At 42.1% G+C, this 26,910-nt stretch overlaps 1 protein-coding gene across 2 annotated transcripts in view; it reads right to left on the bottom strand.

The window, feature by feature from the left end:
* The window catches only part of ANXA7 (annexin A7), a 92,746-nt gene that overhangs the window by 36,459 nt on the left and 29,377 nt on the right, over positions 1-26,910 (bottom strand). The window contains exons 2-6 of one of the 2 annotated variants that reach the window (XM_073596499.1): positions 24,706-24,760; positions 18,343-18,514; positions 17,246-17,611; positions 12,214-12,254; positions 4,565-4,582 (exon numbers count right to left, since the gene is read on the bottom strand). In XM_073596499.1, coding sequence (XP_073452600.1) covers positions 4,565-4,582; positions 12,214-12,254; positions 17,246-17,611; positions 18,343-18,514; positions 24,706-24,759 — 651 coding nt within the window. In that variant the 5' untranslated portion in view covers position 24,760. The remainder of the gene's footprint in view (positions 1-4,564; positions 4,583-12,213; positions 12,255-17,245; positions 17,612-18,342; positions 18,515-24,705; positions 24,761-26,910) is intronic. The other variant, XM_073596500.1, reaches the window with a different exon arrangement.

Below are 26,910 nucleotides of genomic sequence, written 5' to 3'. Positions count from 1 at the left end.
TTTTTGCAGATTTATTAAAAAAGAAAAAGTGAAATATCACATGGTCCTAAGTATTCAGACCCTTTGCTCAGTATTTAGTAGAAGCACCCTTTTGATCCAATACAGCCATGAGTCTTTTCGGGAAAGATGCAACAAGTTTTTCACTCCTGGATTTGGGGATCCTCTGCCATTCCTCCTTGCAGATCCTCTCCAGTTCTGTCAGGTTGGATGGTAAACGTTGGTGGACAGCCATTTTTAGGTCTCTCCAGAGATGCTCAATTGGGTTTAAGTCAGGGCTCTGGCTGGGCCATTCAAGAACAGTCACAGAGTTGTTGTGAAGCCAATTCTTCATTATTTTAGCTGTGTGCTTAGGGTCATTGTCTTGTTGGAAGGTAAACCTTCGGCCCAGTCTGAGGTCCTGAGCACTCTGGAGAAGGTTTTCGTCCAGGATATCCCTGTACTTGGCCACATTCATCTTTCCCTCCATTGCAACTAGTCGTTATGTCCCTGCAGCTGAAAAACACCCCCACAGCATGATGATGCCACCACCATGCTTCACTGTTGGGACTGTATTGGACAGGTACCGCTTAGAATTAAGACCAAAAAGTTCTATCTTGGTCTCATCAGACCAAAGAATCTTATTTCTCACCATCTTGGACTCCTTCGGGTGTTTTTTTTAGCAAACTCCATGCGGGCTTTCATGTGTCTTGCACTGAGGAGAGACTTCCGTCAGGCCACTCTGCCATAAAGCCCCGACTGGTGGAGGGCTGTAGTGATGGTTGACTTTCTACAACTTTCTCCCATCTCCCGACTGCATCTCTGGAGCTCAGCCACAGTGATCTTTGGGTTCTTCTTTACCTCTCTTACCAAGGCTCTTCTCCCCCCGATAGCTCAGTTTGGCCGGACGGCCAGCTCTAGGAAGGGTTCTGGTCGTCCCAAATGTCTTCCATTTAAGGATTATGGAGGCTACTGTGCTCTTAGGAACCTTAAGTGCAGCAGAAATTTTTTTGTAACCTTGGACAGATCTGTGCCTTGCCACAATTCTGTCTCTGAGCTCTTCAGGCAGTTCCTTTGACCTCATGATTCTCATTTGCTCTGACATGCACTGTGAGCTGTAAGGTCTTATATAGACAGGTGTGTGGCTTTCCTAATCAAGTCCAATCAGTATAATCAAACACAGATGGACTCAAATGAAGGTGTAGAACCATCTCAAGGATGATCAGAAGAAATGGACAGCACCTGAGTTAAATATATGAGTGTCACAGAAAAGGGTCTGAATACTTAGGACCATGTGATATTTCAGTTTTTCTTTTTTAATAAATCTGCAAAAATGTCAACAATTCTGTGTTTTTCTGTCAATATGGGGTGCTGTGTGTACATTAATGAGGAAAAAAAAATGAACTTAAAGCAGAGGTCCGCTGAAAAAAAAAATATTAAAAGCCAGCAGCTACAAATACTGCAGCTGCTGACTTTTAATATATGGACACTTACCTGTACAGGGAGCCCGCGATGTCATCAGCCAAAGCCGATCCGTCCTTCGGCTCTCGGTGGCTGCCGCTGCCATCCTCGGTAAGGGAATAAGGAAGTGAAGCCTTGCGGCTTCACTTCCTGGTTCCCTACTGCACATCCTCTCTGGTCCCTGCTGTGTTCTGTGTCTCACAGAATACAGCAGTGGAGGAGAGTGTAGGCGCCGGAAGTGGCGTAGGTCACCGCAAGCGTTGCGGTGATCTATGCCAGGAAGTGGGAGCAAATACCTGTATTAGACAGGTATCTGCTCCCTCCTCCCCCCTGAAAGGTGCCAAATGTGACACCGGAGGGGGGGAGGAATCCAAAAAGTGGAAGTTCCATTTTTGGGTGGAACTCCACTTTAAATGATTTTAGCAAATGGCTGCAATATAACAGAGTAAAACATTTAAGGGGGTCTGATATACTTGAATACTTTCCATCTCCACTGTATATGTCCGTGCTGTGGGACAACAGATCCCAGCGCAGACATATCTGTAAAGACACAGGATTGGTAAATAGGATTTGTTGTCCCACAGCATGGACATATAAATAGCACTGCTGAAACATTGCCACCCCAGGCCGATAGAAGGAGCTGATGCTGTGTGTGTGTGTCTTGCAATTAAAGCCCTGATTTTAATACTGCACTTAGGTGGTGCTTCCAGTGTTCTCCCTTTTTATCTATCTGTGTACAGAGTCAGCTCTCTGAGGACGGCAGCCGCCCTTTTCATCCCATCATTATACTTTTAACCCTTGGATTAATGAGTTGTTTATAGACTTATGATTCCCTTATAATATAGACTCAGTAATAGTGATTTTTATTACTATTAATCCCTTTTACTACACTGTATTTTGCGCTTACAGTTATTGTTACCATTATCTAACAATGCAGCCAGACAGGGCTGTACACATGTATTTTTAACTCTGGCTGCAGAGTTTGACAGGCCACTCTGTAATCGCAAGTCAAATGTTGGCGCAGCCCCGCAATTAAAAGGGAAAAAAAGGCATCAGTAGTGATTACTAAAAGCCTGTCAGTCACTGCTATACCACCCCTCTGCAAATGTGAAGAGATTTGTCAATTCCAGTTACATCCCCAGGACAGGAGGTGAAGGGAAATGACCCCTGTGGAACAAAGCAAAATGACTTAATAGGGATTTTAACCCATCTTTAAAAAATGTTTTTAGGGTATGCGTACACTACACAGTAATTCTACATTTTCACTTATCAGTTTACTTCTGTACATCTTCTACTTTCTTTTCATCTTCTTCTGAAACCATAAGAGTCTTATAGTGGCCAGCGACAATCTCAGTTTTAGGGATTTCCAGCGTAATGTGTGTGGAATCTTTGCAATTAGTACTGGCACTGTTTTTTTCTCCAGCTTTACAGCTGCCTGATAATTTTTACAGCACTTAGAACTTTATTTTCCTTATGTGAAAAATGCCAAAATTGCCCCGTTAGGCAAGCACCACATGCACATTAAGTTTACAGACTAACACCCCCACCTCAAGAAATGTTTATGAGTGATATCTGTTGTGCATGCATAGAATGATATTTGAACAGCTGGGCAATGCACTTCAGTGAACACAGCACACACTCATGCAATCACCTTGCTCCAACAAGCTTCATGCCAGGGTAAAATAAGATAAAAGCATCACAGTGTAATCAGGTACAAGGTGAAGGCAACATAAGGCAGAATTAAGGGCAACAGAAATATAATTAAATTATACTCGGTATGAACAGACATTTGTTATGGCAATATATACTAGCTTTACACAAAGCCACATACTGTAAATGAGTTAATTAGCACAATACAAGTACATTTTTACTATCCTGGTTAGCAAAATAAAAAACAGTGTGCTATGAGGAGAGCTCCAGGCAAAAATAAAATAATGCATCCATTTTGAAATGTTCATTTTTAAAAATTGCTGGTGTGATTCTATCCCCTAGGACAAGAAGTCAGGCTAAGCGTGGGTGTGCCTACATTGTGTTAAAGTTTGCTTCTTCTGTACTGCACAGTAGGTCATTCTCACATGTTTCCAATACATCCTGGGGAGGCGTTTACAGGACAATATTAGTATAACAAGGAATTTGCCAGTGTTGCATTCTAAATCCAATGTGTATGCTGGAGTAGAGTGGCGACAGATAGCAGCACAGCTAGTTTCCTGGTCTAAAGAGCGGCATTGATTTCTAGCAATATGGTGCACAACACACATGGAAAGCCCAGCAGAGGCTGAACATTTACCAGTTGCCTGCTTGTCAACTATCTTTTTGATCCAAGTACCCCTGGTGAGCAGAAAGAACTGTTAATATGAGAGAGAGAAGATACTTCCAGGAACAAAAGCATTGGCAGCCTGACTCAGCCCCCTACCAACCCCTGAGCTTTACTACCAGCCAGTTAGGGCACCAATGACAGAAAGAGGCAAATGAGACTAGGAGACAGAAGGGGGCAGGTCCAGGCTCTTAACCCAACTACTCAGTAAGTGCTTGGGGTGTTTAAAAGCTGACCTGGCCACATACACTCAGGAGGTGCTAGCTACTGCAGACAGCATTAAATTAGTAATATTTTAGTTTTCAGATTATAACCTTACATGTATGTTAACATACAGCTGGTGATGTACATTACCTGTATCGGTTTTGATATCTGCACTTAGGTAATACCCTACACAGCAGGGTTCATACTGGGGGAGGGGCAGCATTTTTAAAAAGTCAGGGTCTGCTTCATTGCATAATGCTGTCTATCTAAACCTAAAAACCTCTCAAGAAATGTGCTATTGCAGCTCCTGCCTTGCCCAGCCACAGATGGGCCAAGTACTAGACTAGTCTGTATTGTCCAACTAGAAGCCTACAGAAAGGTCTATGGGGGTGCTGCAGCCAATTCTACTATCTGGTGGGGTACCTAAAACACAAGAATGGCAAAACAGAATTATTAATCTTTTGGCAAGCAAGGCTGATCACATATATGCCATGCATTTAACATTTTGCCTGGAGTTCCACTTTAATAAACTTGTTATAGAACAAAATAAAAAACATGCAATATTTTTATCTGCTAACAGCACAAAGCACTTATCAGTGCATAACATACCTGATACTGCACACTGACCTACAATATAATAATCACATTTATGTAAAGGGATAGATATATACATGCGATACATGTATATTGCCCATGTTGCAGTTCAAATGTGGAGATATCGATATACAGTGTAAAAATGGCAAAGATAAATCATTTCAGAACTTTTTCCACCTTTAATGTGACCTATAAACTGTACAACTCAGTTGAACAACAAACTGAAATGTTTTTGGGGGGGGGAATTATAAATTAAAAAAAATAATGTGGTTGCATAGGTCTGCACACCCTATTATAACTGGGGATGTATCTGTGTTCAGAGTTAAACAATCACATTCAAACTCATGTTAAATAGGAGTCAGTACACACCTGCCATCATTTAAATTTAAAGTGCCTCTGATTAACCCCAAATAAAGTTCAGCTGTTCTAGGTCTTTCTTGACTTGATTTTCTTAGTCGCATGCTACACCAAAAGTCATGGTCTGCAAAGAGCTTCCAAAGCATCAGAGGGATCTCAATGTTAAAAGGTATCAGCCAGGAAAAAGGTACAAAAGAATTTCCAAGGCATTAGATATACCATAGAACACAGTGAAGACAGACATCATCGAGTGGAGAAAATATGGCACAACAGTGACATTACCAAGAACTGGGCGTCCCTCCAAAATTAATGAAAAGACAGGAAGAAAACTATTATGAACAGTTCCAAATACCAGTCAATTTTGGCATAAAACCTTCAGGCTGCTGTTAGAAAGCTGAACATGAAGAGGAACTTTATCTTTCAGCATGACAACCCACAAGCATACATCCAAATCAACAAGGGAATGGCTTCACCAGAAGAAGATTAAAGTTTTGGAATGGCCCAGCCAGAGCCCAGACCTGAATCCGATTGAAAATCTGTGAGGTGATCTGAAGAGGGCTCTGCCCAGGAGATGCCATCGCAATCGGACAGATTTGGAGTGTTTTTGCAAAGAGTGGGCAAATATTGCCAAGTAAAGATGTGCCATGCTGATAGACTCATACCCAAAAAATAAAATCAAAAGTTGTTTCAACAAAGTATTAGTGTAAGGGTGTGCACACTTATGCAACCATATTTTATTTTTACTTCCTTTCACCTAAAATATTTCAGTTTGTTGTTCAACTGAGTTGTACAGTTTATAAGTCACATTAAAAGGTGGAAAAAGTTCTGAATTTATTTATCTTTGTCTCATTTTTTTTTACATCACAGAAACCTGACATTTTAACAGGGGTGTGTAGACTTTTTTTATCCACTGTAGGTTTCACAACAATATAATCATGTCATTAGGTCTCTATCATCAGTCATCACTCCTCTATTAGTTTTTTTTTCATCCCCATGAGTGGAAAACAGAAGTTCACATAAGTAATACTCATCTCTATATAAAGAAAATGGAAATTGAAATATACTTCCAATTTTTCATTTGCTGTTTTTGAGCTCATTCATCAATTTTTTGCTGCTGTAGACACTAACTAGCAATCCACTAACTGATTAACTGGGGTTTGGGAAGCTCAAGTATAAATATCCAATTAGAAGGAATACTGTCTGCCATTATTGCACAGCCAAAGCATATGTTTCATTTTCAAATTCTAAAAATGGCGGATACACAGCCCAATTGGTCAAACACTAAAATTTCTCTGATTAATACCAGCAAACCCACGTTTATGCATAAGACATAAAAAGAGAATGCCTAATATTTAAAAAAAAAAAAATGTACACCATATAAGCAGATCAATGAGACAAAAATGTGAATTTATTAGGTTTTTGCATTGGAGTCTGCACAGCATTGCAACTCTTCTCCCAGCTCCGAGTCTGTACCGAGGTATAGACCTTCAAGCGGAATTTCACTCTCTCAAATCAACAGTGGTTATTTTTAATCCTTATGCTGCTAACATTAGTAAATACAGTGCCTTGAAAAAGTATTCATACCCCTTGAAAATGTTTCCATATTTTGTCATGTTACAACCAAAAACATAACAAATGTATTTTATTGGGATTTAATGTGACAGACCAACACAAAGTGGCACATAATTGTTACATAGTAGGTGAGGTTGAAAAAAGCCACAAGTCCATCAAGTCCAACCTATGTGTGTGATTATATGTCAGTATTACATTGTATATCCCTGTATGTTGCGGTCATTTAGGTGCTTATCTAATAGTTTCTTGAAACTATCAATGCCCCACGCTGAGACCACCACCTGTGGAAGGGAATTCCACATCCTTACCGCTCTTACAGTAAAGAACCCTCTACGTAGTTTAAGGTTAAACCTCTTTTCTGCAAAAAAGTTTTTTCTTATTGTGGGGTCACCAGTATGGTATTTGTATATTGAAATCATATCCCCTCTCAAGCGTCTATTCTCCAAAGAGAATAAGTTCAGTGCTCGCAACCTTTCCTCATAACCAATATCCTCCAGACCCTTTATTAGCTTTGTTGCCCTTCTTTGTACTCGCTCCATTTCCAGTACATCCTTCCTGAGGACTGGTGCCCAGAACTGGACAGCATACTCCAGGTGCGGCCAGACCAGAGTCTTGTAGAGCGGGAGAATTATCGTTTTATCTCTGGAGTTGATACCATTTTTAATGCATGCCAATATTCTGTTTGCTTTGTTAGCAGCAGCTTGGCATTGCATGCCATTGCTGAGCCTATTATCTACTAGGACCCCCAGGTCCTTTTCCATCCTAGATTCCCCCAGAGGTTCTCCCCCCAGTGTATAGATTGCATTCATATTTTTGCCACCCAAGCGCATTATTTTACATTTTTCTACATTGAACCTCATTTGCCATGTAGTTGCCCACACCATTAATTTGTTCAGATCTTTTTGCAAGGTTTCCACATCCTGCAGGGAAGTTATTGCCCTGCTTAGCTTAGTATCCTCTGCAAATACAGAGATTGAACTGTTAACCCCATCCTCCAGGTCCCAGCACAGAACCTCGGGGGACCCCCACTACTCACCCCTGACCATTCCAAGTACTCCTCATTTATCACCACCCTCTTAACTCGCCCTTGTAGCCAGTTCTCAATCCATGTACTCATCCTATGGCCCGTGACAACGGACCTTATTTTGTACAGTAAATGTTTATGGGGAACTGTGTCAAATGCTTTTGCAAAATCCAGATACACAACGTCTACGGACCTTCCTTTATCTAGCTGACAACTCACCTCCTCATAGAAGGTTAGTAGATTAGTTTGGCAAGAACGATTCTTCCTGAATCCATGCTGATTACTGCTAATGATACCGTTCTCATTACTAAAATCTTGTAGTCCCTTATCATCCCCTCCAAGATTTTACATACTATTGATGTTAGGCTAACTGGTCTGTAATTCCCAGAGATGTATTTTGGGCCCTTTTTAAATATTGGTGCTACATCTGCTTTTCTCCAATCAGCTGGTACCATTCCAGTCAGTAGGCGATCAGTAGAAATTAGGAACAATGGTCTGGCAATTACTTTACTGAGTTCCCTAAGTATCCTCGGGTGCAAGCCATCTGGTCCCGGTGATTTATTAATGTTAAGTTTCTTAAGTCTAATTTTAATTCTGTCCTCTGTTAACCATGGCGGTGCTTCCTGTGATGTGTCGTGAGGATAAACACTGCAGTTTTGGTTACTGAAGCTCCCCAATTCCCTTGTGAAAACTGAGAAGAATAAATTCAATACCTTCGCCATCTCCCCATCCTTTGTAACCAGATGTCCTTCCTCATTCTTTATGGGGCCAATATGGTCTGTCCTCCCTTTTTTACTGTTTACATACTTAAAGCATTTCTTGGGATTTTCTTTTTGCTCTCCTCCACTATGTGTCTTTCATGTTCTATCTTAGCCGTCTTTATTGCATTCTTTATAAAGTCTGAATGCTGATGATGATCCCTCAACCTTGTATTTTTTGAAGGCCTTCTTCTTTGCTTTTATATGTATTTTTACATTGGAGTTAAGCCATCCAGGACTTTTGTTCGCTCTTTTAAATTTATTACCCAATGGGATGCATTGGCTAATGCCTTTATTTAATATGCTCTTAAAGCAAACTCATCTCTCATCCGTGTTCTTTGTTCAAAAGATTTTATCCCAATTTATGCCTTCTAGCAAGGTTCGTAGTTTAGGGAAGTTGGCTCTTTTGAAATCCAGTGTCTTTGTATTTCCCTTTTTGTGTGATTTGTACTGAAGCCAATTGATCTTTGTTACCTAAATTGCCCCGAATTTCCACATCCATGATCAGGTCTGTATTGTTGGTAATCAGTAGATCCAGTAATGCTGTATTTCTAGTTAGTGTGTCTACCATCTGACCCATAAAATTGTCCTGCAAGACATTTAGGAACTGGCGAGCCTTAGATGATGGTTCCCTCCGGCCAGTCTACGTCTGGATAAATAAAATACCCCATTATGATAACACTTCCCATCCTTGCTGCTAATCCAAATTGTGATAGGAGATCTGTCTCCCCTTCCTCCCTCAGGTTAGGGGGCCTATAGCATACTCCCAGTATTATTTTCCCCTTAGCTTCATCCCTTTGGAGCTCTACCCATAAGGATTCCACCTCCTCCCTAGCTCCCTTAGTGATGTCATCTCTCACATTCACTTGTACATTATTCTTGATATATAGGCATACCTCTCCCCACTTTTTACCCTCTCTATCCTTGCGATAAAGGGTATACCCTTGAATGTTTGCCAGCCATTCATGAGAGCTGTTGAACCAGGTCTCTGAAATTCCCACAAAATCCAAATCCTCTTCGTACAACAGTATCTCTAGTTCACCCATCTTGTCCGCCAGGCTCCTGGCATTGGTGAACATGCCATGTAGTTTAGACCGGTCACATATTATCCTCTTATTGGGTGTTCCAAGATTGCAACTAGGACTTGCTACTATACTTGCCTTGGGTTTATGTGCTTTGGTCAACCTACCACTAATGCCCTCAATACTACCCTCTGGAATATGTTCCGCGCAAACTATCTCTACCTCTGGACCCTCCCCCCATCACCTAGTTTAAAAACCCCTGTCAAGTGGAAGGAAAATGATAAACGGTTTCCCAATTTTTTTGCAAATATGTGAAAAGTGTGGCGTGCATTTGTATTCAGCCCCCTTTACTCTGATACCCCTAACTAAAATCTAGTGGAACCAATTGCCTTCAGAAGTCACTTAATTAGTAAATAGAGTCCACCTGTGTGTAATTAAATCTCAGTATAAAATACAGCTATTCTGTGAAGCCCTCAGGAGGTTTGTTAGAGAACCTTAGTGAACAAACAGCATCATGAAGGCCAAGGAACACACCAGACAGGTCAGGGATAAAGTTGTGGGGAAGTTTAAAGCAGGGTTAGGTTATAAAAAAAGATCCCAAGCTTTGAACATCTCATCATCATACGAAAATGGAAAGAGTATGGCACAACTGCAAACCTAACCAGACATGGCCAACCACCTAAACTGACAGGCCGGGCAAGGAGAGTATTAAATCAGAGAGGCAGCCAAGAGGCCCATGGTAACTCTGGAGGAGCTGCAGAGAGCCACAGCTCAGGTGGGAGAATCTGTTCACAGAACTATTAGTCGTGCACTCCACAAATCTGGCCTTTATGGAAGAGTGGCTAGAAGAAAGCCATTGTTGAAAGAAAGCCATAAGAAGTCCCATTTGCAGTTTGTGAGAAGCCATGTGGGGGACACAGCAAACATGTGGAAGAAGGTGCTCTGGTCAGATGAGACCAAAATTGAACTTTTTGGCGGAAAACGAACACTGCACATCACCCTGAACACACCATCCCCACCGTGAAACATGGTGGTGGCAGCATCATGTTTTGGTAATGCTTTTCCTCAGCAGGGACAGGGAAGCTGGTCGGAGTTGATGGGAAGACGCATGGAGCCAAATACAGGGTAATCTTAGAAGAAAACCCATTAGAGTCTGCAAAAGACTTGAGACTGGGGCAAAGGTTCACCTTCCAGAAGGAAAACGACCATAAACATACAGCCAGAACTACAATGGAATGGTTTAGATCAGAGCATATTTATGTGTTAGAATAGCCCAGTCAAAGTCCAGACCTAAATCCAATTGAGAATCTGTGGCAAGACTTGAAAATTGCTGTTCACAGACGCTCTCCATCCAATCTGACAGAGCTTGAGCTATTTTGCAAAGAATGGGCAAAAATATCACTCTCTAGGATGTGCAAAGCTGGTAGAGACATACCGAAAAAGGACTTGCAGCTTAATTGTAGCAAAAGGTTGTTATACAAAATTATTGACTCAGGAGGGCTAAATACAAACGCATGCCACACTTTTCAGATATTTGTAAAAAATGTTGAAAACCATTTATTATTTTCCTTCCACTTCACAATTATGTGCCACTTTGTGTTGGTCTATCTAATCCCAATAAAATACATTTACATTTTTGGTTCAAACATGACAAAATGTGGAAAATTTCAAGGGGTATGAATACTTTTTCAAGGCACAGTAGATAGGAAGGATCACATTTACTTGTTTTAAACTTATTTTTTTATGTTTTTTCAGTTACGGCCTGGATCCCAGAGCTAGGCAAATGATGTAATACATCCCAGAAGTCTTCAAGAAGGGAGAAGGGGTTTTCTCAGCTAAGCACACCCTCTTGCCTGCATGCCTGGGCTAAGGACAGATGGATTCCAGGAAGTAAATGCTACATTAACCACTTCTGGATCAGTGTGTGTGTATATATATATATATATATACACATATATACATATATATACACATACATATACACATCATTAGTTAGACATTATATACTGTGGTTATGGCAGCAGCTAGCTGCCATAACCCCGTTTTTTTTTTTTTTTTTTTTTAAACAGTGGGACATAAAAGTGGTTCCGGCGGCGGATTTGACACTGGATCAGTTTTATGGGCAGTGGGAGAGGTGTCCCCTCATGCTGCTTCCCGGTCGTTTTCCCCGCTTACCAGAGCCATCGGTAGCAGTGAAAATGATCCAATGCTGTGGAGCAACGGGCAGGAAGTCAAGGGGGAACATGGCCCCAACTCGACTCTACCCCTGGAGGACCAAAGCGACGTCTGATGCCACTTCTGCCTAACGGCCTTAAAAGGGACTTGCAAAGACCGCCATTTTATTCTCTAGGGTCTATGCTAAAAATATATATATATATATATATATAAATATATATATAAAGTTTGGGGGTTCCAAGTAATTTTCTAGCAAAAAATACTAATTTAAACTTGTAAACAAATGTCAGAAAAAGGCCTGGTCCTTAACTTGTTAATCATTTGCCCTTACTCAAGATGGCCATGGCCAGAAATACTAGGTGGATGTTTAAGATCTACCAATTCCTGTGCTGCGGTGGCAGATTGGACTTGTAGTTTCTCTATTTGCGGGTCTCTGGGCTGTACATTGCCCTATGTTACACCCTAAATATGGGTGTAATATGAAGCATGATCCCAAAAGGAGGGATTTAGCCTTTTAGCTCAACACACATTATCCGGATTCACAATTTTTGTAAAATCAACTTTAGTTTTACCCAAAATAATTTCAATCAAACTAGCTAATCGATCTGTATCCAATCAGGAAGGCCCCTTGCACTGCATAATTAATGGCAGATCTAAAGGAAATTTTAGTCACATTGTAATGTGTGGCGTGGTTTAGGTAATGCTGCTAAGGAAGACAATGCTCCTCTGCAGAGACAGGATAGTAAAGATACTTACTGCAGGCTGTTGTCCAGGGGCAGGTCCTGCTGGATATCCACCTGAAATGAAAGAAAAGTAATGAAGATTAGGATTAAATATATACAGTCTTGTCCGTTAAAGAAAACCTGTAAAATCCTTTTTTTTTTTTTCTAGTAAAACCCAGCATCCACCACTAGACCCAGGGAGACGTAGCTTAGTCTATAGTGAAGGCAATTCAAAACACCTGTAAATAACCAAACAGAAAATACTGCATTTACTTATCAGCATGCAACAAGATGCCAGTTCCTTTCAGAGAACCTATTTCCAATGCAATGAACCTTCAATTCTTTGTCTACCATCTCTTGAAAAGCCTCAGATAGGTGAGCAAGGACCTACTCTGTGCTTTGATAGTAACAAAAGAAGTATTTTTTAACCGCTGCAGAAAATCCTAAAGAAGATTGCAATAGTATTAACCCTTTCACTACCACTGACATATCTCAAATGCTGGCAGCAGCAGGGGGTTTTATACATATTTCTGGCTGTTGTAGCATGCAAACATCACAAGCTGACTGTCACTTCCACAGGCCACTAGAATATGCAACCCCCCTCTGCCATTCATCCCATGCACCACTATCCACATGACGATGTTGCCAGGTAGATGGGTGGCAAACCAGCGAATGTCTGCTCTCCAACCTCTTCTAGCCAATAGGAGCCTGGATGCCATGCGTGTTATGCCATTTCTGGTTTTTGCTGTCCCTTTCCCTGGCTGCTGTGGCCAAGGTATAAGTTAGTGGAGTGTGATCTCTGCTCCATTAGCTTCAGTGGAATGCTAGGGAGACATCAGGGATCTAATAGACCTCTGAAGTCTCATTAAAGAGAACCTGTCACTATACACCATTGGTGATTTTGGGTACTAAAGTTTGTCACAGTTTCACGAGTGCTCGCAACTTTAAGCCTTCACATGTTTGGTACTTTATTTACTCAGCTCTACCTCACTAATTTCACTAAAATTGTGTAATAGTGCATTTGTGTGCACTAAAATTGCTGCACAGCTCAGTGTACATTCAATAGAAGACTGTGACCTACCACCATTTTATTCTCCAGGGTCTCTACATTAAGAAAATCTATATACTGTTTGGGGGCTTTAACTAATCCTCAGTCCTAAAATTATCAATTTAAAATTGTGTGAGGAAAAAAAAAAAAGAGAGAAGAAAAGATATGGCTCTGGCAGTGAGAATAGTAAAGGGAAGTAGACGAGTATTACAAAACCAATTCCCCCCAAAAATTGGGATGCGGTGTAAAATCTACATGCAAAACAGAATGCAATGATTTGCAAATCGAATAAACCCATATTTTATTCACAAAAGAACATAGAAAACATATCAAAAATGTTTAAAACTGAGAAAATGTACTCTAAGAAAAAAAAAAAAAAAAAGGTCATTTTGAAATTGACGGCAGCAACACGTCTCAAAAAAGCTGGCAAAGCAAGTGGTACGAACAAATTGGTAACGGGTCAGCAACATAACTGGGTATGAAAAAAAGCATCTTAGGCCCCTTTCACGCGAACGGACCGTTCAGGTCCGCCTGTCAAGTTTTTTTTAGGCCAACCTGAACAGACGATCCATGCAGGTCTATGGAGCGACAGATGTCAGCGGTTACCATGTCCGCTGACATCCGATCCGCTAAAATCAGACATATGGCCCTACATTCACAGGATCGGATGAGATCTGATGAAAACGGACATGCTGTCCAATTTCGTCCGATCCCTCCATAGGAATCGGCGGCGCTCTGACAGGCCCCTCCCCGCTCAGTGAGCAGAGACGGACCTGTCATCCGTCGGCTGCTCAGCGGAGATCAATGGAGGGATCTCCTGCTGAGCTGGCGGACAGAGCTGAGTGGATCTGCCTCGTGTGAATGAGGCCTTAGAGAGTCAGACTGCCTCAAAAGTAAAGATGGGCTGAGATTCAATCTGTGAAAACCTGCCTCTAAAAATTGTCAAAAATTTTTTAAATAATGTTCTCAATATAATATTACAAAGACTTTAAATATATCATCATCTGCAGTACATAATATCGAAAGATTCAGAGAATCTGGAGAAATCCCTGCACACAAAGGAAATGGCCGAAATGCAATACTTGATGCCCTCAGAGATGGCACTGCATTAAAAACAGGAATTAATCGGTGATTGACATCACTGCATGGGCTTAGGAATATTTTCAAAAAATGTTATGTCTAATCACAGTTCACATCCAAAAATGAAAGGTAAAGCTCTATTATGCAAAGAAGCCATATCTGAACATAATCCAGAAACACCGCCGTCTTCTCTGGGCCAAAGCTCACTTAAAATGATCTGTTGCAAAGTAGAAAACTGTTTTGTGATTAGAAAATTTGACATTCTTTTTGGCCACCATGGGTGCTGTGTCCACCAGACTAAAGAGGAGAGGGATCTCACAGCTTGTTACCAGCATTAAAAGGTGTACATCTCAGATGGTATGGGGGTACACAGTGCGTATGAAATGGGCAGCTTGCACATCTGGAAAGGCACCAGCAATGCTGAAAGATCTACAGGCAGTCCCTTAGTTACAAACATCCAACTTACAAACGAATCCTACTTACAAACGGAGGGAGACAACAGGAAGTAAGAGGATATCTACCCCTAGGAAGTGAAATTCACTCCTGTAAGAGTTATTATGGGAAAAAGGGGTCTCCACTGATTCTTTATCACCAATCCTTGTTTCCACAACAGCCCAAAATTTTCAAAATCCATTTGTTATTGGGACAGAAAGTGAGGTGAAATCTTCTGAACAGGGGCACAAACAGCAAAACAAACATTGCAGGGGTGGTAACCCTTCCCCAAGCTATCCAAAAAGCTTAAAAACAGTTTTGGCTGGAGCTACTTTTTTTTTTTTTTTTTTTTTTAAAGTACCCGTTCTGACTTACAGATTCAACTTAAAGTGGTTTTCCGCCGAAAAAAAAAAAAAAAAAAAAATGAATGAATGTTCCAAAAAAAAAAAAAAAAAAAAAAAAAAAAAAACCCATTTGGAAAAATTTTTTACTCACCTTTAAATGGCTGTTGCTAGGGGGTCCCTCGTAGTCTGCCTCCTTCAGTGCCTGGGCTGGTGACATCACTTCCCCTCGGCGCAGGAAGGGCTCAGCTCTGCCCCCTCCCTCTTGTCAATCATCTGGGACACATTGCAGGTCCCAGATGACTTAGTGGCCAATCACGACACGCGGCGCCGCTCGTATATGCGCAGTGGGTGCCCGGCTGTGGAGCCACAGCCTGCGCCCACGTTTGCCATGCGGAGCTTCTATCCCCCGCATCGCTGGACAGTGGGACAGGTAAGTGTCCGATTATTAAAAAAGTCAGCAGCTGCAGTATTTGTAGCTGCTGACTTTTAATTTTGTTTTTAAAATGGGAACTCCTCTTTAAGAACAAATCTACAGACCCCATCCTGTTTGTAACGTGGGGACCGCCTGTATCTGGGTTTTAGAGCAGCATATGCTCCCATCCACATGACATCTTTCAGGGAAGACCTTGCATATTTCAGCAGGACAATGCATCTATAACAGCATGGCTTTGTAGTACAAGAGTCGGGTGCTTAACTGGCCTGCCGTCTAGACCTTTCTCCAACTGAAAATATTTGGCATATCTTGAAATGAAAAATATGACAGACGATCCAGGACAGTTGCTCAGTTGTAATCCTATATCAGGCAAGAATGGGACAATATAATTTTTCCAACATTGCAGCAAGTGGTCTCTTCAGTTTCCAGACATTTACAGGAGATGCTACACTGTGTTAAACATTGCCGTCCCAACTTTTTTTGAGACTTGTTGCCAAAATCAATTTCAAAATTACAATTACTTATTTCTTAACCACTGGCCATCCGGGCCAATTCTGGTACTTTGCTCCTACATGTAAAAATCATAATTTTTTTGCTAGAACCTAGAAACTTTTTTTTTTTTTTTTTTAGCGGAGACCCTAGGGAATAAAATGGCGGTCATTGCAACTTTTTATGTCTTTTTCTCATGAAAAAAAAAAAAAAACACTAACGTTAGCCCCATTTTTTTGTATATTGTGAAAGATGTTACGCCAAGTAAATAGATACCCAACATGTCACGCTTTAAAATTGCACACACACCTGGAATGGCGCCAAACTTCGGTACTTAAAAAACTCCATAGGCAACGCTTTAAATTTTTTTACAGGATACCAGTTTAGCGTTACAGAGGGGTTCTTGGGATAGAATTGTTGCTTTCACGCCAATGTACTCTCCTATTTATGGAGAGTACACAGTAGTATTTAAAACTGTCAGTCTGGGACCGACAGCATAACGTTGCACCCGAGCCTCTGAGAGTCAGAGATGCCGATCGCACGGGTAGAAGCATCGGAGGATGGCGTGCTAATGTTCACGGTGATACCTTACATGTGTGGATTGAACGCCATTTACATATGTGGGCGCGACATACGTATGCGTTTGCTTGACGGGGGCACTTAAAAAATGTTTACTTTTTTTATTGTTTATTTTCATACTTTCCCTTAAATTTTTTTCTTTTGATCACTTTTATTCCTATTCCAAGGAATGTAAACATCCCTTGGAATAGGAATAGGGCATGACAGGTCCTCTTTATGGAGATATCTGGGGTCAATAAGACGGCATAACGTCGCTCCTGGGCCTCAGAGTCATAAGAGATGCCGATCGCATGGGTAAGCTGGTAAAAGCGTCGGAGGGCTGCCGCTATGATTGTTCTTGCATTGCATGGAATCGCAGGCTGAAAAGAATGGTACCGGGATGATGCCTGTAGGTGCAGGCAGCATCCTGGTATAAGCACTGAAACGGGAGGACATCCATGTACGCCCTCCCAGCGGGCAGTGTCTAAAATGGTACATTTTATCAGTTTAAACATCTGATGTGTTCTCTATTATGAATAAAATATGGGTTTATGAGATTTGCAAATCATTGCATTCGGTTTTGATGTAGATTTTACATACCACTTTCTTGGAATTGGGGTTGTACAAAAACAAACATTTCTACTGATATGGTCTGTAAAATTTGATATACCATTCCCCTTACCTGGTGCGCCTCCTCCATAGCTCTGTCCAGCAGGTTGCTGGTATCCTCCATATCCTGGAGCCCCACTAGGTGGTGCACCATACCCACCAGCTGCAGGGGCACCACCTGATGGAGCACCGTATCCTCCAGCCCCAAACTGTCCTCCTGCTGGAGCTCCAAATCCACCAGGCTGGGCACCGTAACCAGGTCCACCATAGCTTGGCGCTCCAGCTGGTTGTCCATAACCTGGGGCACCGGGAGGAGCTCCATATCCTGCGCCTTGACCTGGAGCTCCATATCCTGCACCTTGACCTGGAGCCCCATATCCTGCACCTTGACCCGGAGCTCCATATCCTGCACCTTGACCCGGAGCTCCATATCCAGGACCTAAAGGTTTTGGAATTGGGGAGGGAGAGAGTAGGTAGATCTGGTTAAAATATCATTTGGAAAATAAGAAAAAAAGAGCACAAATATAATAGCACACTTAGTCAAGGTACATTTTACAAAGGAATAACTGATGCCTGCACCAGTCATTACAGGGACAATGGGGTACAACCAATGTACTGAGCAAAATCAATACATACTACAAAACAAATAATAAAAAAAACAAACAAAACATAATTAGTGGGAATACCACTGCAATTAACAGATCACAAGGCAAGTCAAACTGGGCACATGAAAAAAAAAATATATCACACAAAAGTGGTTGCCTTCAGTGAAAAAAAAATATTACACAAAAGTGGTTGTCTTCAGTGAAAACCACATGCCAGATATATCCCCCCCCCCCCTCCAAAAAAAAAAAACAAAAAAAAAAACCTGCTATAATTTTTTTTAAACTTTTAACTTGTACACACCTCTCCTGCCTCCCAAATCTCTATACTGGTCAATGAAGCGGATAGGTTAAAGAACATATATTGAAAGGACAGATGGCAGAAGGGATAGTGCCAAACTTGAATAATTTTGGCTGCCGAGCTATCTATACCTACTAAGCATTTTGTCATGCAGTTATTGAGGCTGCATATGCACTTTAGCTTATGCATAATCAAATTGGCCAAATTGCCCAGGTTTGTGATAGGTTCACTTGGTGTAAAACTAAAGATAGATATTGCCCAACATACCTTGAGGAGGATATGAAGGCATCCCACCAGGATAGCCACCAGCAGCAGGGTATCCTCCGGGTTGTGGGTATCCACCTCCAGCTGCTGGTGGGTATGCGCCCCCACCAACGGGTGGATATTGCCCACCAGGAAATCCTTGCTGGCCACCAGGAGCATATGCAGGGTCACCAGCCTATAAAACAGATCATGTGAGCCTTATTATACATTATATCATACAGCCAATTATCATTTAGAAGTGGAAAACACATCACAGCACATCAAGAAAGGGGATAGGGGGATTTTTACGGTGTCAAATATAGAGATACACAATTGACTTACTATAGATAAAACATAATTTTTATTAACATAATATGCTTAAAAGAAAAAACAGACAAAGCATACTATAACTAGGCAGTATGGGGTTATAAACATTTGGTGGTCAGCATCATATACAGGTGAGTAATAAATCGCAGCAGCAGGTATTGCAGGTATTGCACACTAGCCCGACATGTTTTGCTACTTAAGCTTCTCCCTAGGTGATCCCGCACACGAGTATGGGAGTCAGCCATTCCGGGCACAGCTGCCGTGTGCCAGGAATGCATGCTGAACTGCGCATTAACATTCAATAGCAGACTGCAAGCAGACACGTATATATGTGTGTCATAGCAAGCCTCTCCTGCACTAAAGAGATGCCTGCACACAAAATGTAATTGTAGTTTTAATTCCACTTTCAACTAAAAGATTTTCAGAAGTTAAATCTGAGCTTTTAGTTGTGAAATTGAAAGTACTATGTATATGCAACAAGTGGTTTTGGATAAAACAAAGTGTCTGGATGCAATGAATAATGTTTCTACACCAGGCAAACACTTTCCAGTAATGGTAACTGATCACCGCTGCAGACTGCCCAAGCACTGGGTGACAAGTTGCTATCCCACCCTCAAGTAGTTTATTCTAAGCAACACTGACATGTTTGGGAGTTCCCAGCAGAGATGCCTTGCCAGTTTCTCCTGTTACACTTCAATTGGCATACCTCTGTCTTTTGTTGCCCAGGGTACCCACCCACTAAAACCACTCCTAAGAACCATCACATATGTTTTTATGCCAAGCTCTCTTGAAATTGTAGTCTCCAGGGCCATAGCAACAAACCGTAACACACACTGAGATAAGCTGCAGTTATACAAAATGGGGGAGGGGGTATGATCAGGGATGAGCATTTCATATAGTGCCTCTTATCACTATTTCCAAAGCTATCAACAAACTACCAATTGTTGAATTTCCTATGAGCCTCAAAGCTGTACCCCATAATGCCCCGGGTGTTGACATCACAAGCGGCGTGTCCTCTAACTACGTCATCAGGTGGCCCCGCCCCATGCCAATATAAGTCATTGCGCATGGCGGACCCAGCATTACACCGGGAGATCGCGTCGAGTCGACATTGGAAGAAGAACAGAGGGAGAAGACCCAGCAAAAGAGCAGAAGATAGCGGAGAAGGACCGGAGAGGGGAGAAGACCCAGCAAAAGAGCAGAAGATAGCGGAGAAGGACCGGAGAGGGGAGAAGACCCAGCAAATGAGCAGAAGATAGCGGAGAAGGACCAGAGAGGGGAGGAGACCCAGCAAAAGAGCAGAAGATAGCGGAGAAGGACCAGAGAGGGGAGAAGACCCAGCAAAAGAGCAGAAGATAGCGGAGAAGGACCGGAGAGGGAAGAAGACCCAGCAAAAGAGCAGAAGATAGCGGAGAAGGACCGGAGAGGGGAGAAGACCCAGCAAAAGAGCAGAAGATGGCGGAGAAGGACCGGAGAGGGGAGCAGACCCAGAAAAAGAGCAGAAGATAGCAGAGAGAGAGGAGAAGAGCCAGAGCTGCTTTAATAAGACTTTAAAAACCTGTGTAGTATGTTTGTTTTTTTACACTTTATTTAGGTGAATGGGTAGGGGTACAACGGGAGGGGGCTTCCAGATCACGATGAGTCCCCACCAACAGACCCCGACAACCACCGGGCAAGGATTGTCGGGAAGAGGCCCTTGTCCTCATCAACATGGGGACAAGGTGCTTTGGGGAGGGAAGGGCGAAGAGTGAAATCAAAAATTCACGCCCTTAGAAAGCCTGAAGGCGGTGCTTGGTTTTCGGGGTCCCGTACGCGGCTAGGCTCCCAAAAAGTCTCACACATGTGGTATCCCCGTACTCAGGAGAAGCAGCAGAATGTATTTTGGGGTGTAATTTCACATATTTCCATGGCATGTTTGAGCAATATATCATTTAGTGACAACTTTGTGCAAAAAAAAAAAAAAATTTGTCTCTTTCCCGCAACTTGTGTCGCAATATAAAATATTCCAAGGACTCGACATGCCTCTCAGCAAATAGCTTGGGGTGTCTACTTTCCAAAATGGGGTCATTTGGGGGGGGTTTGAACTGTCCTGGCATTTTATGCACAACATTTAGAAGCTTATGTCACACATCACCCACTCTTCTAACCACTTGAAGACAAAGCCCTTTCTGACACTTATTGTTTACATGAAAAAGTTATTTTTTTTTGCAAAAAAATTACTTTGAACCCCCAAACATTATATATTTTTTTTAAAGCAAATGCCCTACAGATTAAAATGGTGGGTGTTTCATTTTTTTTTTCACACAGTATTTGCGCAGCGATTTTTCAAACGCATTTTTTGGGGGAAAAACACACTTTTTTAAATTTTAATACACTAAAACACACTATATTGCCCAAATGTTTGATGAAATAAAAAAGATGATCTTAGGCCGAGTACATGGATACCAAACATGACATGCTTTAAAATTGCGCACAAACGTGCAGTGGCAACAAAATAAATTTTTTACATTTTTAAAAGCCTGTAAAAGCCTTTACAGGTTACCACTTTAGATTTACAGAGGAGGTCTACTGCTAAAATTACTGCCCTCGATCTGACCTTCGCGGTGATACCTCACATGCATGGTGCAATTGCTGTTTATGTTTGACGACAGACCGCCGCTTGCGTTCGCCTTAGCGCGAGAGCAGGGGGCGACAGGGGTGCTTTTTTTTTTTTTTTTTTTCTTTATTATTTTTTTGCTTTTTTTATCTTATTTTTAAACTGTTCCTTTCATATTTTTTTTTTTTTAAATCATTTTTATTGTTATCTCGGGGAATGTAAATATCCCCTATGATAGCAATAGGTAGTGACAGGTACTCTTTTTTGAAAAAATTGGGGTCTATTAGACCCTAGATCTCTCCTCTGCCCTCAAAGCATCTGACCACACCAAGATTGGTGTGATAAAATGCTTCCCCAATTTCCCAATGGCGCTATTTACATCCGGCGAAATCTAAGTCATAAAATGCTCGTAGCTTCCGGTTTCTTAGGCTATAGAGATGTTTGGAGCCACTCTGGTCTCTGATCAGCTCTATGGTCAGCTGGCTGAATCACCGGCTGCATTCTCAGGTTCCCTGTTGAGACAGGAGAGCCAGAGAAAAACACGGAAGACGGTGGGGGGGGGGGGGCGCACCCTCCCACGGCTTGTAAAAGCAGTCTAGAGGCTAATTAGCCGCTAGGATTGCTTTTACATGAAAGCCGACCGCTGGCTGAAAAGAATGATACCAAGATGATACCTAAACCTGCAGGCATCATTCTGGTATAACCACTCAAAGTCGTGAATGGCATACCTGAAGACAAAAAAATGGTTAACAATAAAGCACAGTAAACGGTAAAGTATAAAAAATTGCATACCTGAAAAGCAAACATGATAAAACATAACAACAATAAAACATTGCAGAATAGAATACAGTAAAAAAGAGCAGAACAATAGAGAGAGAGAATAGAGAGAGAGAACAATAAAACGACAACTATTTTTTTTTATTTTATATATTTTTTTTTTTTGACACTTTTTTTGTAACTAACTTTTGTAACTGTAACCGGTTCCAGGTTCGGGTCTCTCAAAATGCAATGGCATCTTGGGAGACCCTGTGAAAGTGTGCCTAGTCTGTGGAATGCTGTACCCTACGCTAATACTCAACTAGTGAATGGTAGCGTTCAAAACATTCACCAATGCAAAGACCAGGATTGTCAGGACAGGAGGGACAATAATAGCGGGTGTCACGCCTATATACGCGATTGCTGCAGACACAACATCTTTTTTGGGGGGGTTCGTTGGGTAGGGGTACTCGGGAGGACATAAAGAAAATGCCTCTCATGCAGCCGACTGCATTTGGTTGGAGATGTGAATGGGGGAAGTACGGGCGCTGCAGAAGTGGTGGGTTCCCAATTAGAATTGGCGAATGCAGCAGGAAGGGCATTATGGGCACGACGGGCCTGTGTTTGTCTTTTTGGTGGCAGCGGGACACTACTTGTGCTTGCCACCTCACCAGCTTGAACTGCACTTATGGGACTCGCCACGTCACCAAGTGTTACTGCAGTGCTGGTTTGACTACGACCGGGGTGTACTACGCCGCTGGTGCTTGCCAGTTCAATAAAAAGCTACCAAAAAAACTGTTAGCGATCGCAGGGCTCAGGCCTGACTCTGCGAACGCTGCAGTTATGCGTTAAGTGTTTTGTAAGTGACAGTGATCGATCGATCGATACTGCACTTGGGTGGGCTGGGCTGGGCCGGGCGGAGGGGCAAAATGCAGGTGCTAGCAGGTATCTGGGCTGATCCCGCTAACACTGCGTTTTTGGGAACCCTAAACTGCTGGGGACGCTAGTATAGATCTGATCGGATCAGATATTGATCCCTTCAGATACTATACCACTAAGGGAGGTGTACGGTGCGTGCGTGGGTGTTAGCGCTACTGGCGCTAACCTGACGCTGCCTGGGGCTGGTGCTTGCCAGTTCACCAAAATGCTACCAAAAAAACTGTTAGCGATCGCAGGGATCAGGCCTGACTCTGCGAACGCTGCAGTTATGCGTTTAGTGTTTTGTAAGTGACAGTGATCGATCGATACTGCACTTGGGTGGGCTGGGCGGAGGGGCAAAACGCAGGTGCTAGCGGGTATCTGGGCTGATCCCGCTAACACTGCGTTTTTGGGAACCCTAAACTGCTGGGGACGCTAGTATAGATCTGATCGGATCAGATATTGATCCGATCAGATACTATACCACTAAGGGAGGCGCATGCTGCGAGCGTGGGTGTTAGCGGTACTGGCGCTAATCTGACGCTGCCTGGGGCGACGCATATCACCGCCGGGCGATTAAGGGGCTAAACCTTTATTCGGTAATAAACGGCGGGTGCCCTGACACTATAAAAAATAAACGAACTAACCAGCATCAACCGTAACGGTTATACGGTGATCAGTGGTGAAAGGGTTAACTAGGGGGCAATCAAGGGGTTAAAACATTTATTAGATAGTATATGGGGGTCCCTGACGCTATAAAACGCTGACGGTGAACCTAAATATTTACCTCACTAACTAGCGTCACCAGCGACACTAATACAGCGATCAGAAAAATGATCGCTTAGCGACACTGGTGACAGGGGGTGATCAAGGGGTTAAAACTTTATTGGGGGGGTTAGGGGGGTACCCTAGACCTACAGGGGGGTAACAGTAACTGTGCTAACACTGTAACTGTCACAAACTGACACCATGCAGTAATCAGAAAAAAAAAAAAAAAAAACCTGCTTGGTGTCAGTTTGTGACGGGGGGGGTGATTGGGGGGGGATCGGGGGGGGGGCGATCGGGGGGGGGGGGGGATTGGGGTGTTTTGTATGCCTGGCATGTTCTACTGTGTGTGTGTGTTGTGCACTCACATTGATGTCTTCTCCCCTCAGCGCTGGAACGGAAACTACCGAGCCGAGGGGAGATGACATCATTTTCTTTGCTGCTGTTTAGCATACAGCAGCAAAGGAATGTTCCCATTGGCCGGCGGCGATCGCGAGGGGGGGGCCACGAACGGATGGCCTCCCCCTCCACTCCGATCGCCGGGGAACAAAACGGGACCGCCTCGGGCACCGGGGACCCCCCACCCGCGGGAGGCAAATCACGTATATGTACGTGATTTTGCCTGCTAGTGCCGCCTTGCCGACGTACATCGGCGTGAGGCGGTCCTTAAGTGGTTAAAAAAGCCTATGCCACTTACAGCTCAAAAACGCCATGGTGGGCATGAGGCCATAGGCTAACTTGGAGAGGCGTTTTTAAGCTGCAAAAAATGCTCAAAAAAGTGGCTGTAAAAATGTCTGTGGGCATGAGGCCTTAGAAGTATTCAGAATACACTCAGTCTAAGAACCCCTCTATTCTGTTAATAGTAGAAATGTTTTACAGTACACTTGAATGCTAGTTACATGTCAGAAGGCAGAGGTGCTGTTTATGTTGAAATTTCAAGTGATGCAATAACTGTAAAGTGTTAGTAATAATTATGCAATTTACAGCATTAGAAGTAATAGCAAACACATTTTGAAAATACTTACTGGAAAGCCTGGGAATCCAGGGAACCCTGATGGCTGCTGATATGGGTATGCCATTCTGTAGGATAAAGAAAAAAAAAAAAAAAAAACACATTTGTGCATGGAGAAACTAAATATCAGTAAATTCATTTAATTTCCATAAAACAGCAGTTTCATTGAACTACAGTATTTATAAAGCAAAATACTAACATCACTCAACATGTTTATCGGCTATTTTCTGTGCACCAAAAGTTTGTGTTACAATTAAAAAGACACCTTCAGCCTTATCTAAGCTAAATTAAAAATGGAATTTATAAAAAAACAATAAAAGTTGTCCCCAATCACCACTTAGCTAATATACCAAAAATCAGGCTCCAAAACAGCACGGACCTACTAGCCAGTGTTTACCATCTTCAAATGCAAGTGAAGGAAAAAAAAAAAGTTTGTATGAATAAAGTTGCGCAACAGCCCTAATAAAGAAGTACAAATTGACAAACAATGTCAAAAACGTAGTGCACTATCCTCCTACTACCCAAATTCATGTGCTAATAAAAATTGTGATGTAGAATCCACTTGGGCTGTGCTGTGTTCAATATAAACTAGTGATATAATATAAATGTGTATTTATACAAATCTATGGAAATTAACAAAAAATAAATTAAGATGCATAACAAAGTCCAAAATAAATTCCAAAAACCATGTGTAAAAAAAAAAGAAAAAAAAAAAAAAATCACTCTTCAATTGTGATCAATTGTGTTTTCAAAAAAAAAAAAAGAAGAAGACCTTCACCAACCCCACAGGGCTAACGCTCAACCTTTTGGGTTGACCTTTACTACAAAGCTCAAATAAGCACGTGTCAAGCAACAGGACCAAGAGTAAGGAAACGAATGTCTACGACTAGATCCATCCCATATATGCAGCCCAGTTTATTAATCTATGGAACTACAAAGCCCAGCTCCACATTTGCCTCAATTAGTCAAGCTTTCATGGATGATATGTAACCTTCAGTTTCAAAGATAGAAATGACAGACCATATTGCTCACTGTGATCACTAAAAACACTTTATTAAAAATTGTAATGCACTTACAAATAAAAGCACCTCTCGGTCTCTTTATGCCGCAGTAGTTAAGTGAAAGCCCTCCTGCTCACAGTGTGTGTATTTAGTCCAGGAACGCTGTAACTCAACCCAACATATTTCATCACATGTGACATAAGGAGCACTGATCACGTCACACGTGACCAAACACTGAACACACATACTGTGAGCAGGACAGCTTCGACTTCACTACTGCAGCATTAAGCTTTCTCCTTCCAGACATCACTGCTTTGAAGATCTCGAAAGGTGCTTTTACAGACATAGCCATGAAGATTTGCCTGATTGAGGCAGAAGTTGAACTGAGCTTTGTAGTCACACAATAGAATAATCTGGGCTACATATACAGGCTGAATCTGGTTAAAGACATTTGTTTCCTTGTTCTTGGTTGCCTCTGGGTCTTGGTACATATGCTAATTTGAGTTTTGTAGTGAGGGTCAACCTAAAAGTTGAGCATTTGCCCAGTGGGGTTGGTGACGGTCTTCTTTGCAAACAAACGTGATCACCATTGAAGAGTCATTTATGCACATATGTTTGGAATTTATTTTGGAATGTGTGTTATGTATATCAAACTTATTTTTTTGTGGTTCACTGCAATAGATTTGTATAAATACACATTTACATATCAATATTTATATTGAACACAGCACGATTTTGCATAATGGATCTTATTGTTAGTAGCGAATGAATTTGGATTGTAGGGAGATAACACAGCACATGTATACACATGTACACAAAGAAAAAAAAATAGCTTTCTGACAATGCCAGGGACAGAAGCTACCACAGCAGTGACAGCTTTGTTTGTGGCTGTAACCAAATCACCTTGTGCAGAGAAAGACAAATTGTCTTACTGTGTAAAGATGTTTTGTTGATGAGTTCTGGAGTGGAATTGAGCAAATGGAACCGCTCCAATGGGTAGTTACCGTCAGTCCTAGCACATGCATGCAGCTAAACAGGGAAGACTGACTTCAGGATTGGAGTTGCCTAACCTGACTGTGTTGTTTTGGAGGAGAACAGCCAAGCCTAACCTGACCGTGTTGTTTTGGAGGAGAACAGCCAAGTACTTTGCATTCATTTAGAAAACCCAAAGAATTCTCCACAGGGCATCCATGCAGAGCAGCCAACCTCCTGTGTTC

Source organism: Aquarana catesbeiana, linkage group LG08 (assembly GCF_042186555.1).
Source record: "Aquarana catesbeiana isolate 2022-GZ linkage group LG08, ASM4218655v1, whole genome shotgun sequence".
Classification (NCBI taxonomy): Eukaryota; Metazoa; Chordata; class Amphibia; order Anura; family Ranidae; genus Aquarana; species Aquarana catesbeiana.
The sequence above is the reverse complement of the archived record's forward strand: the minus strand, read 5'-3'. Positions and strand labels throughout refer to the sequence as shown.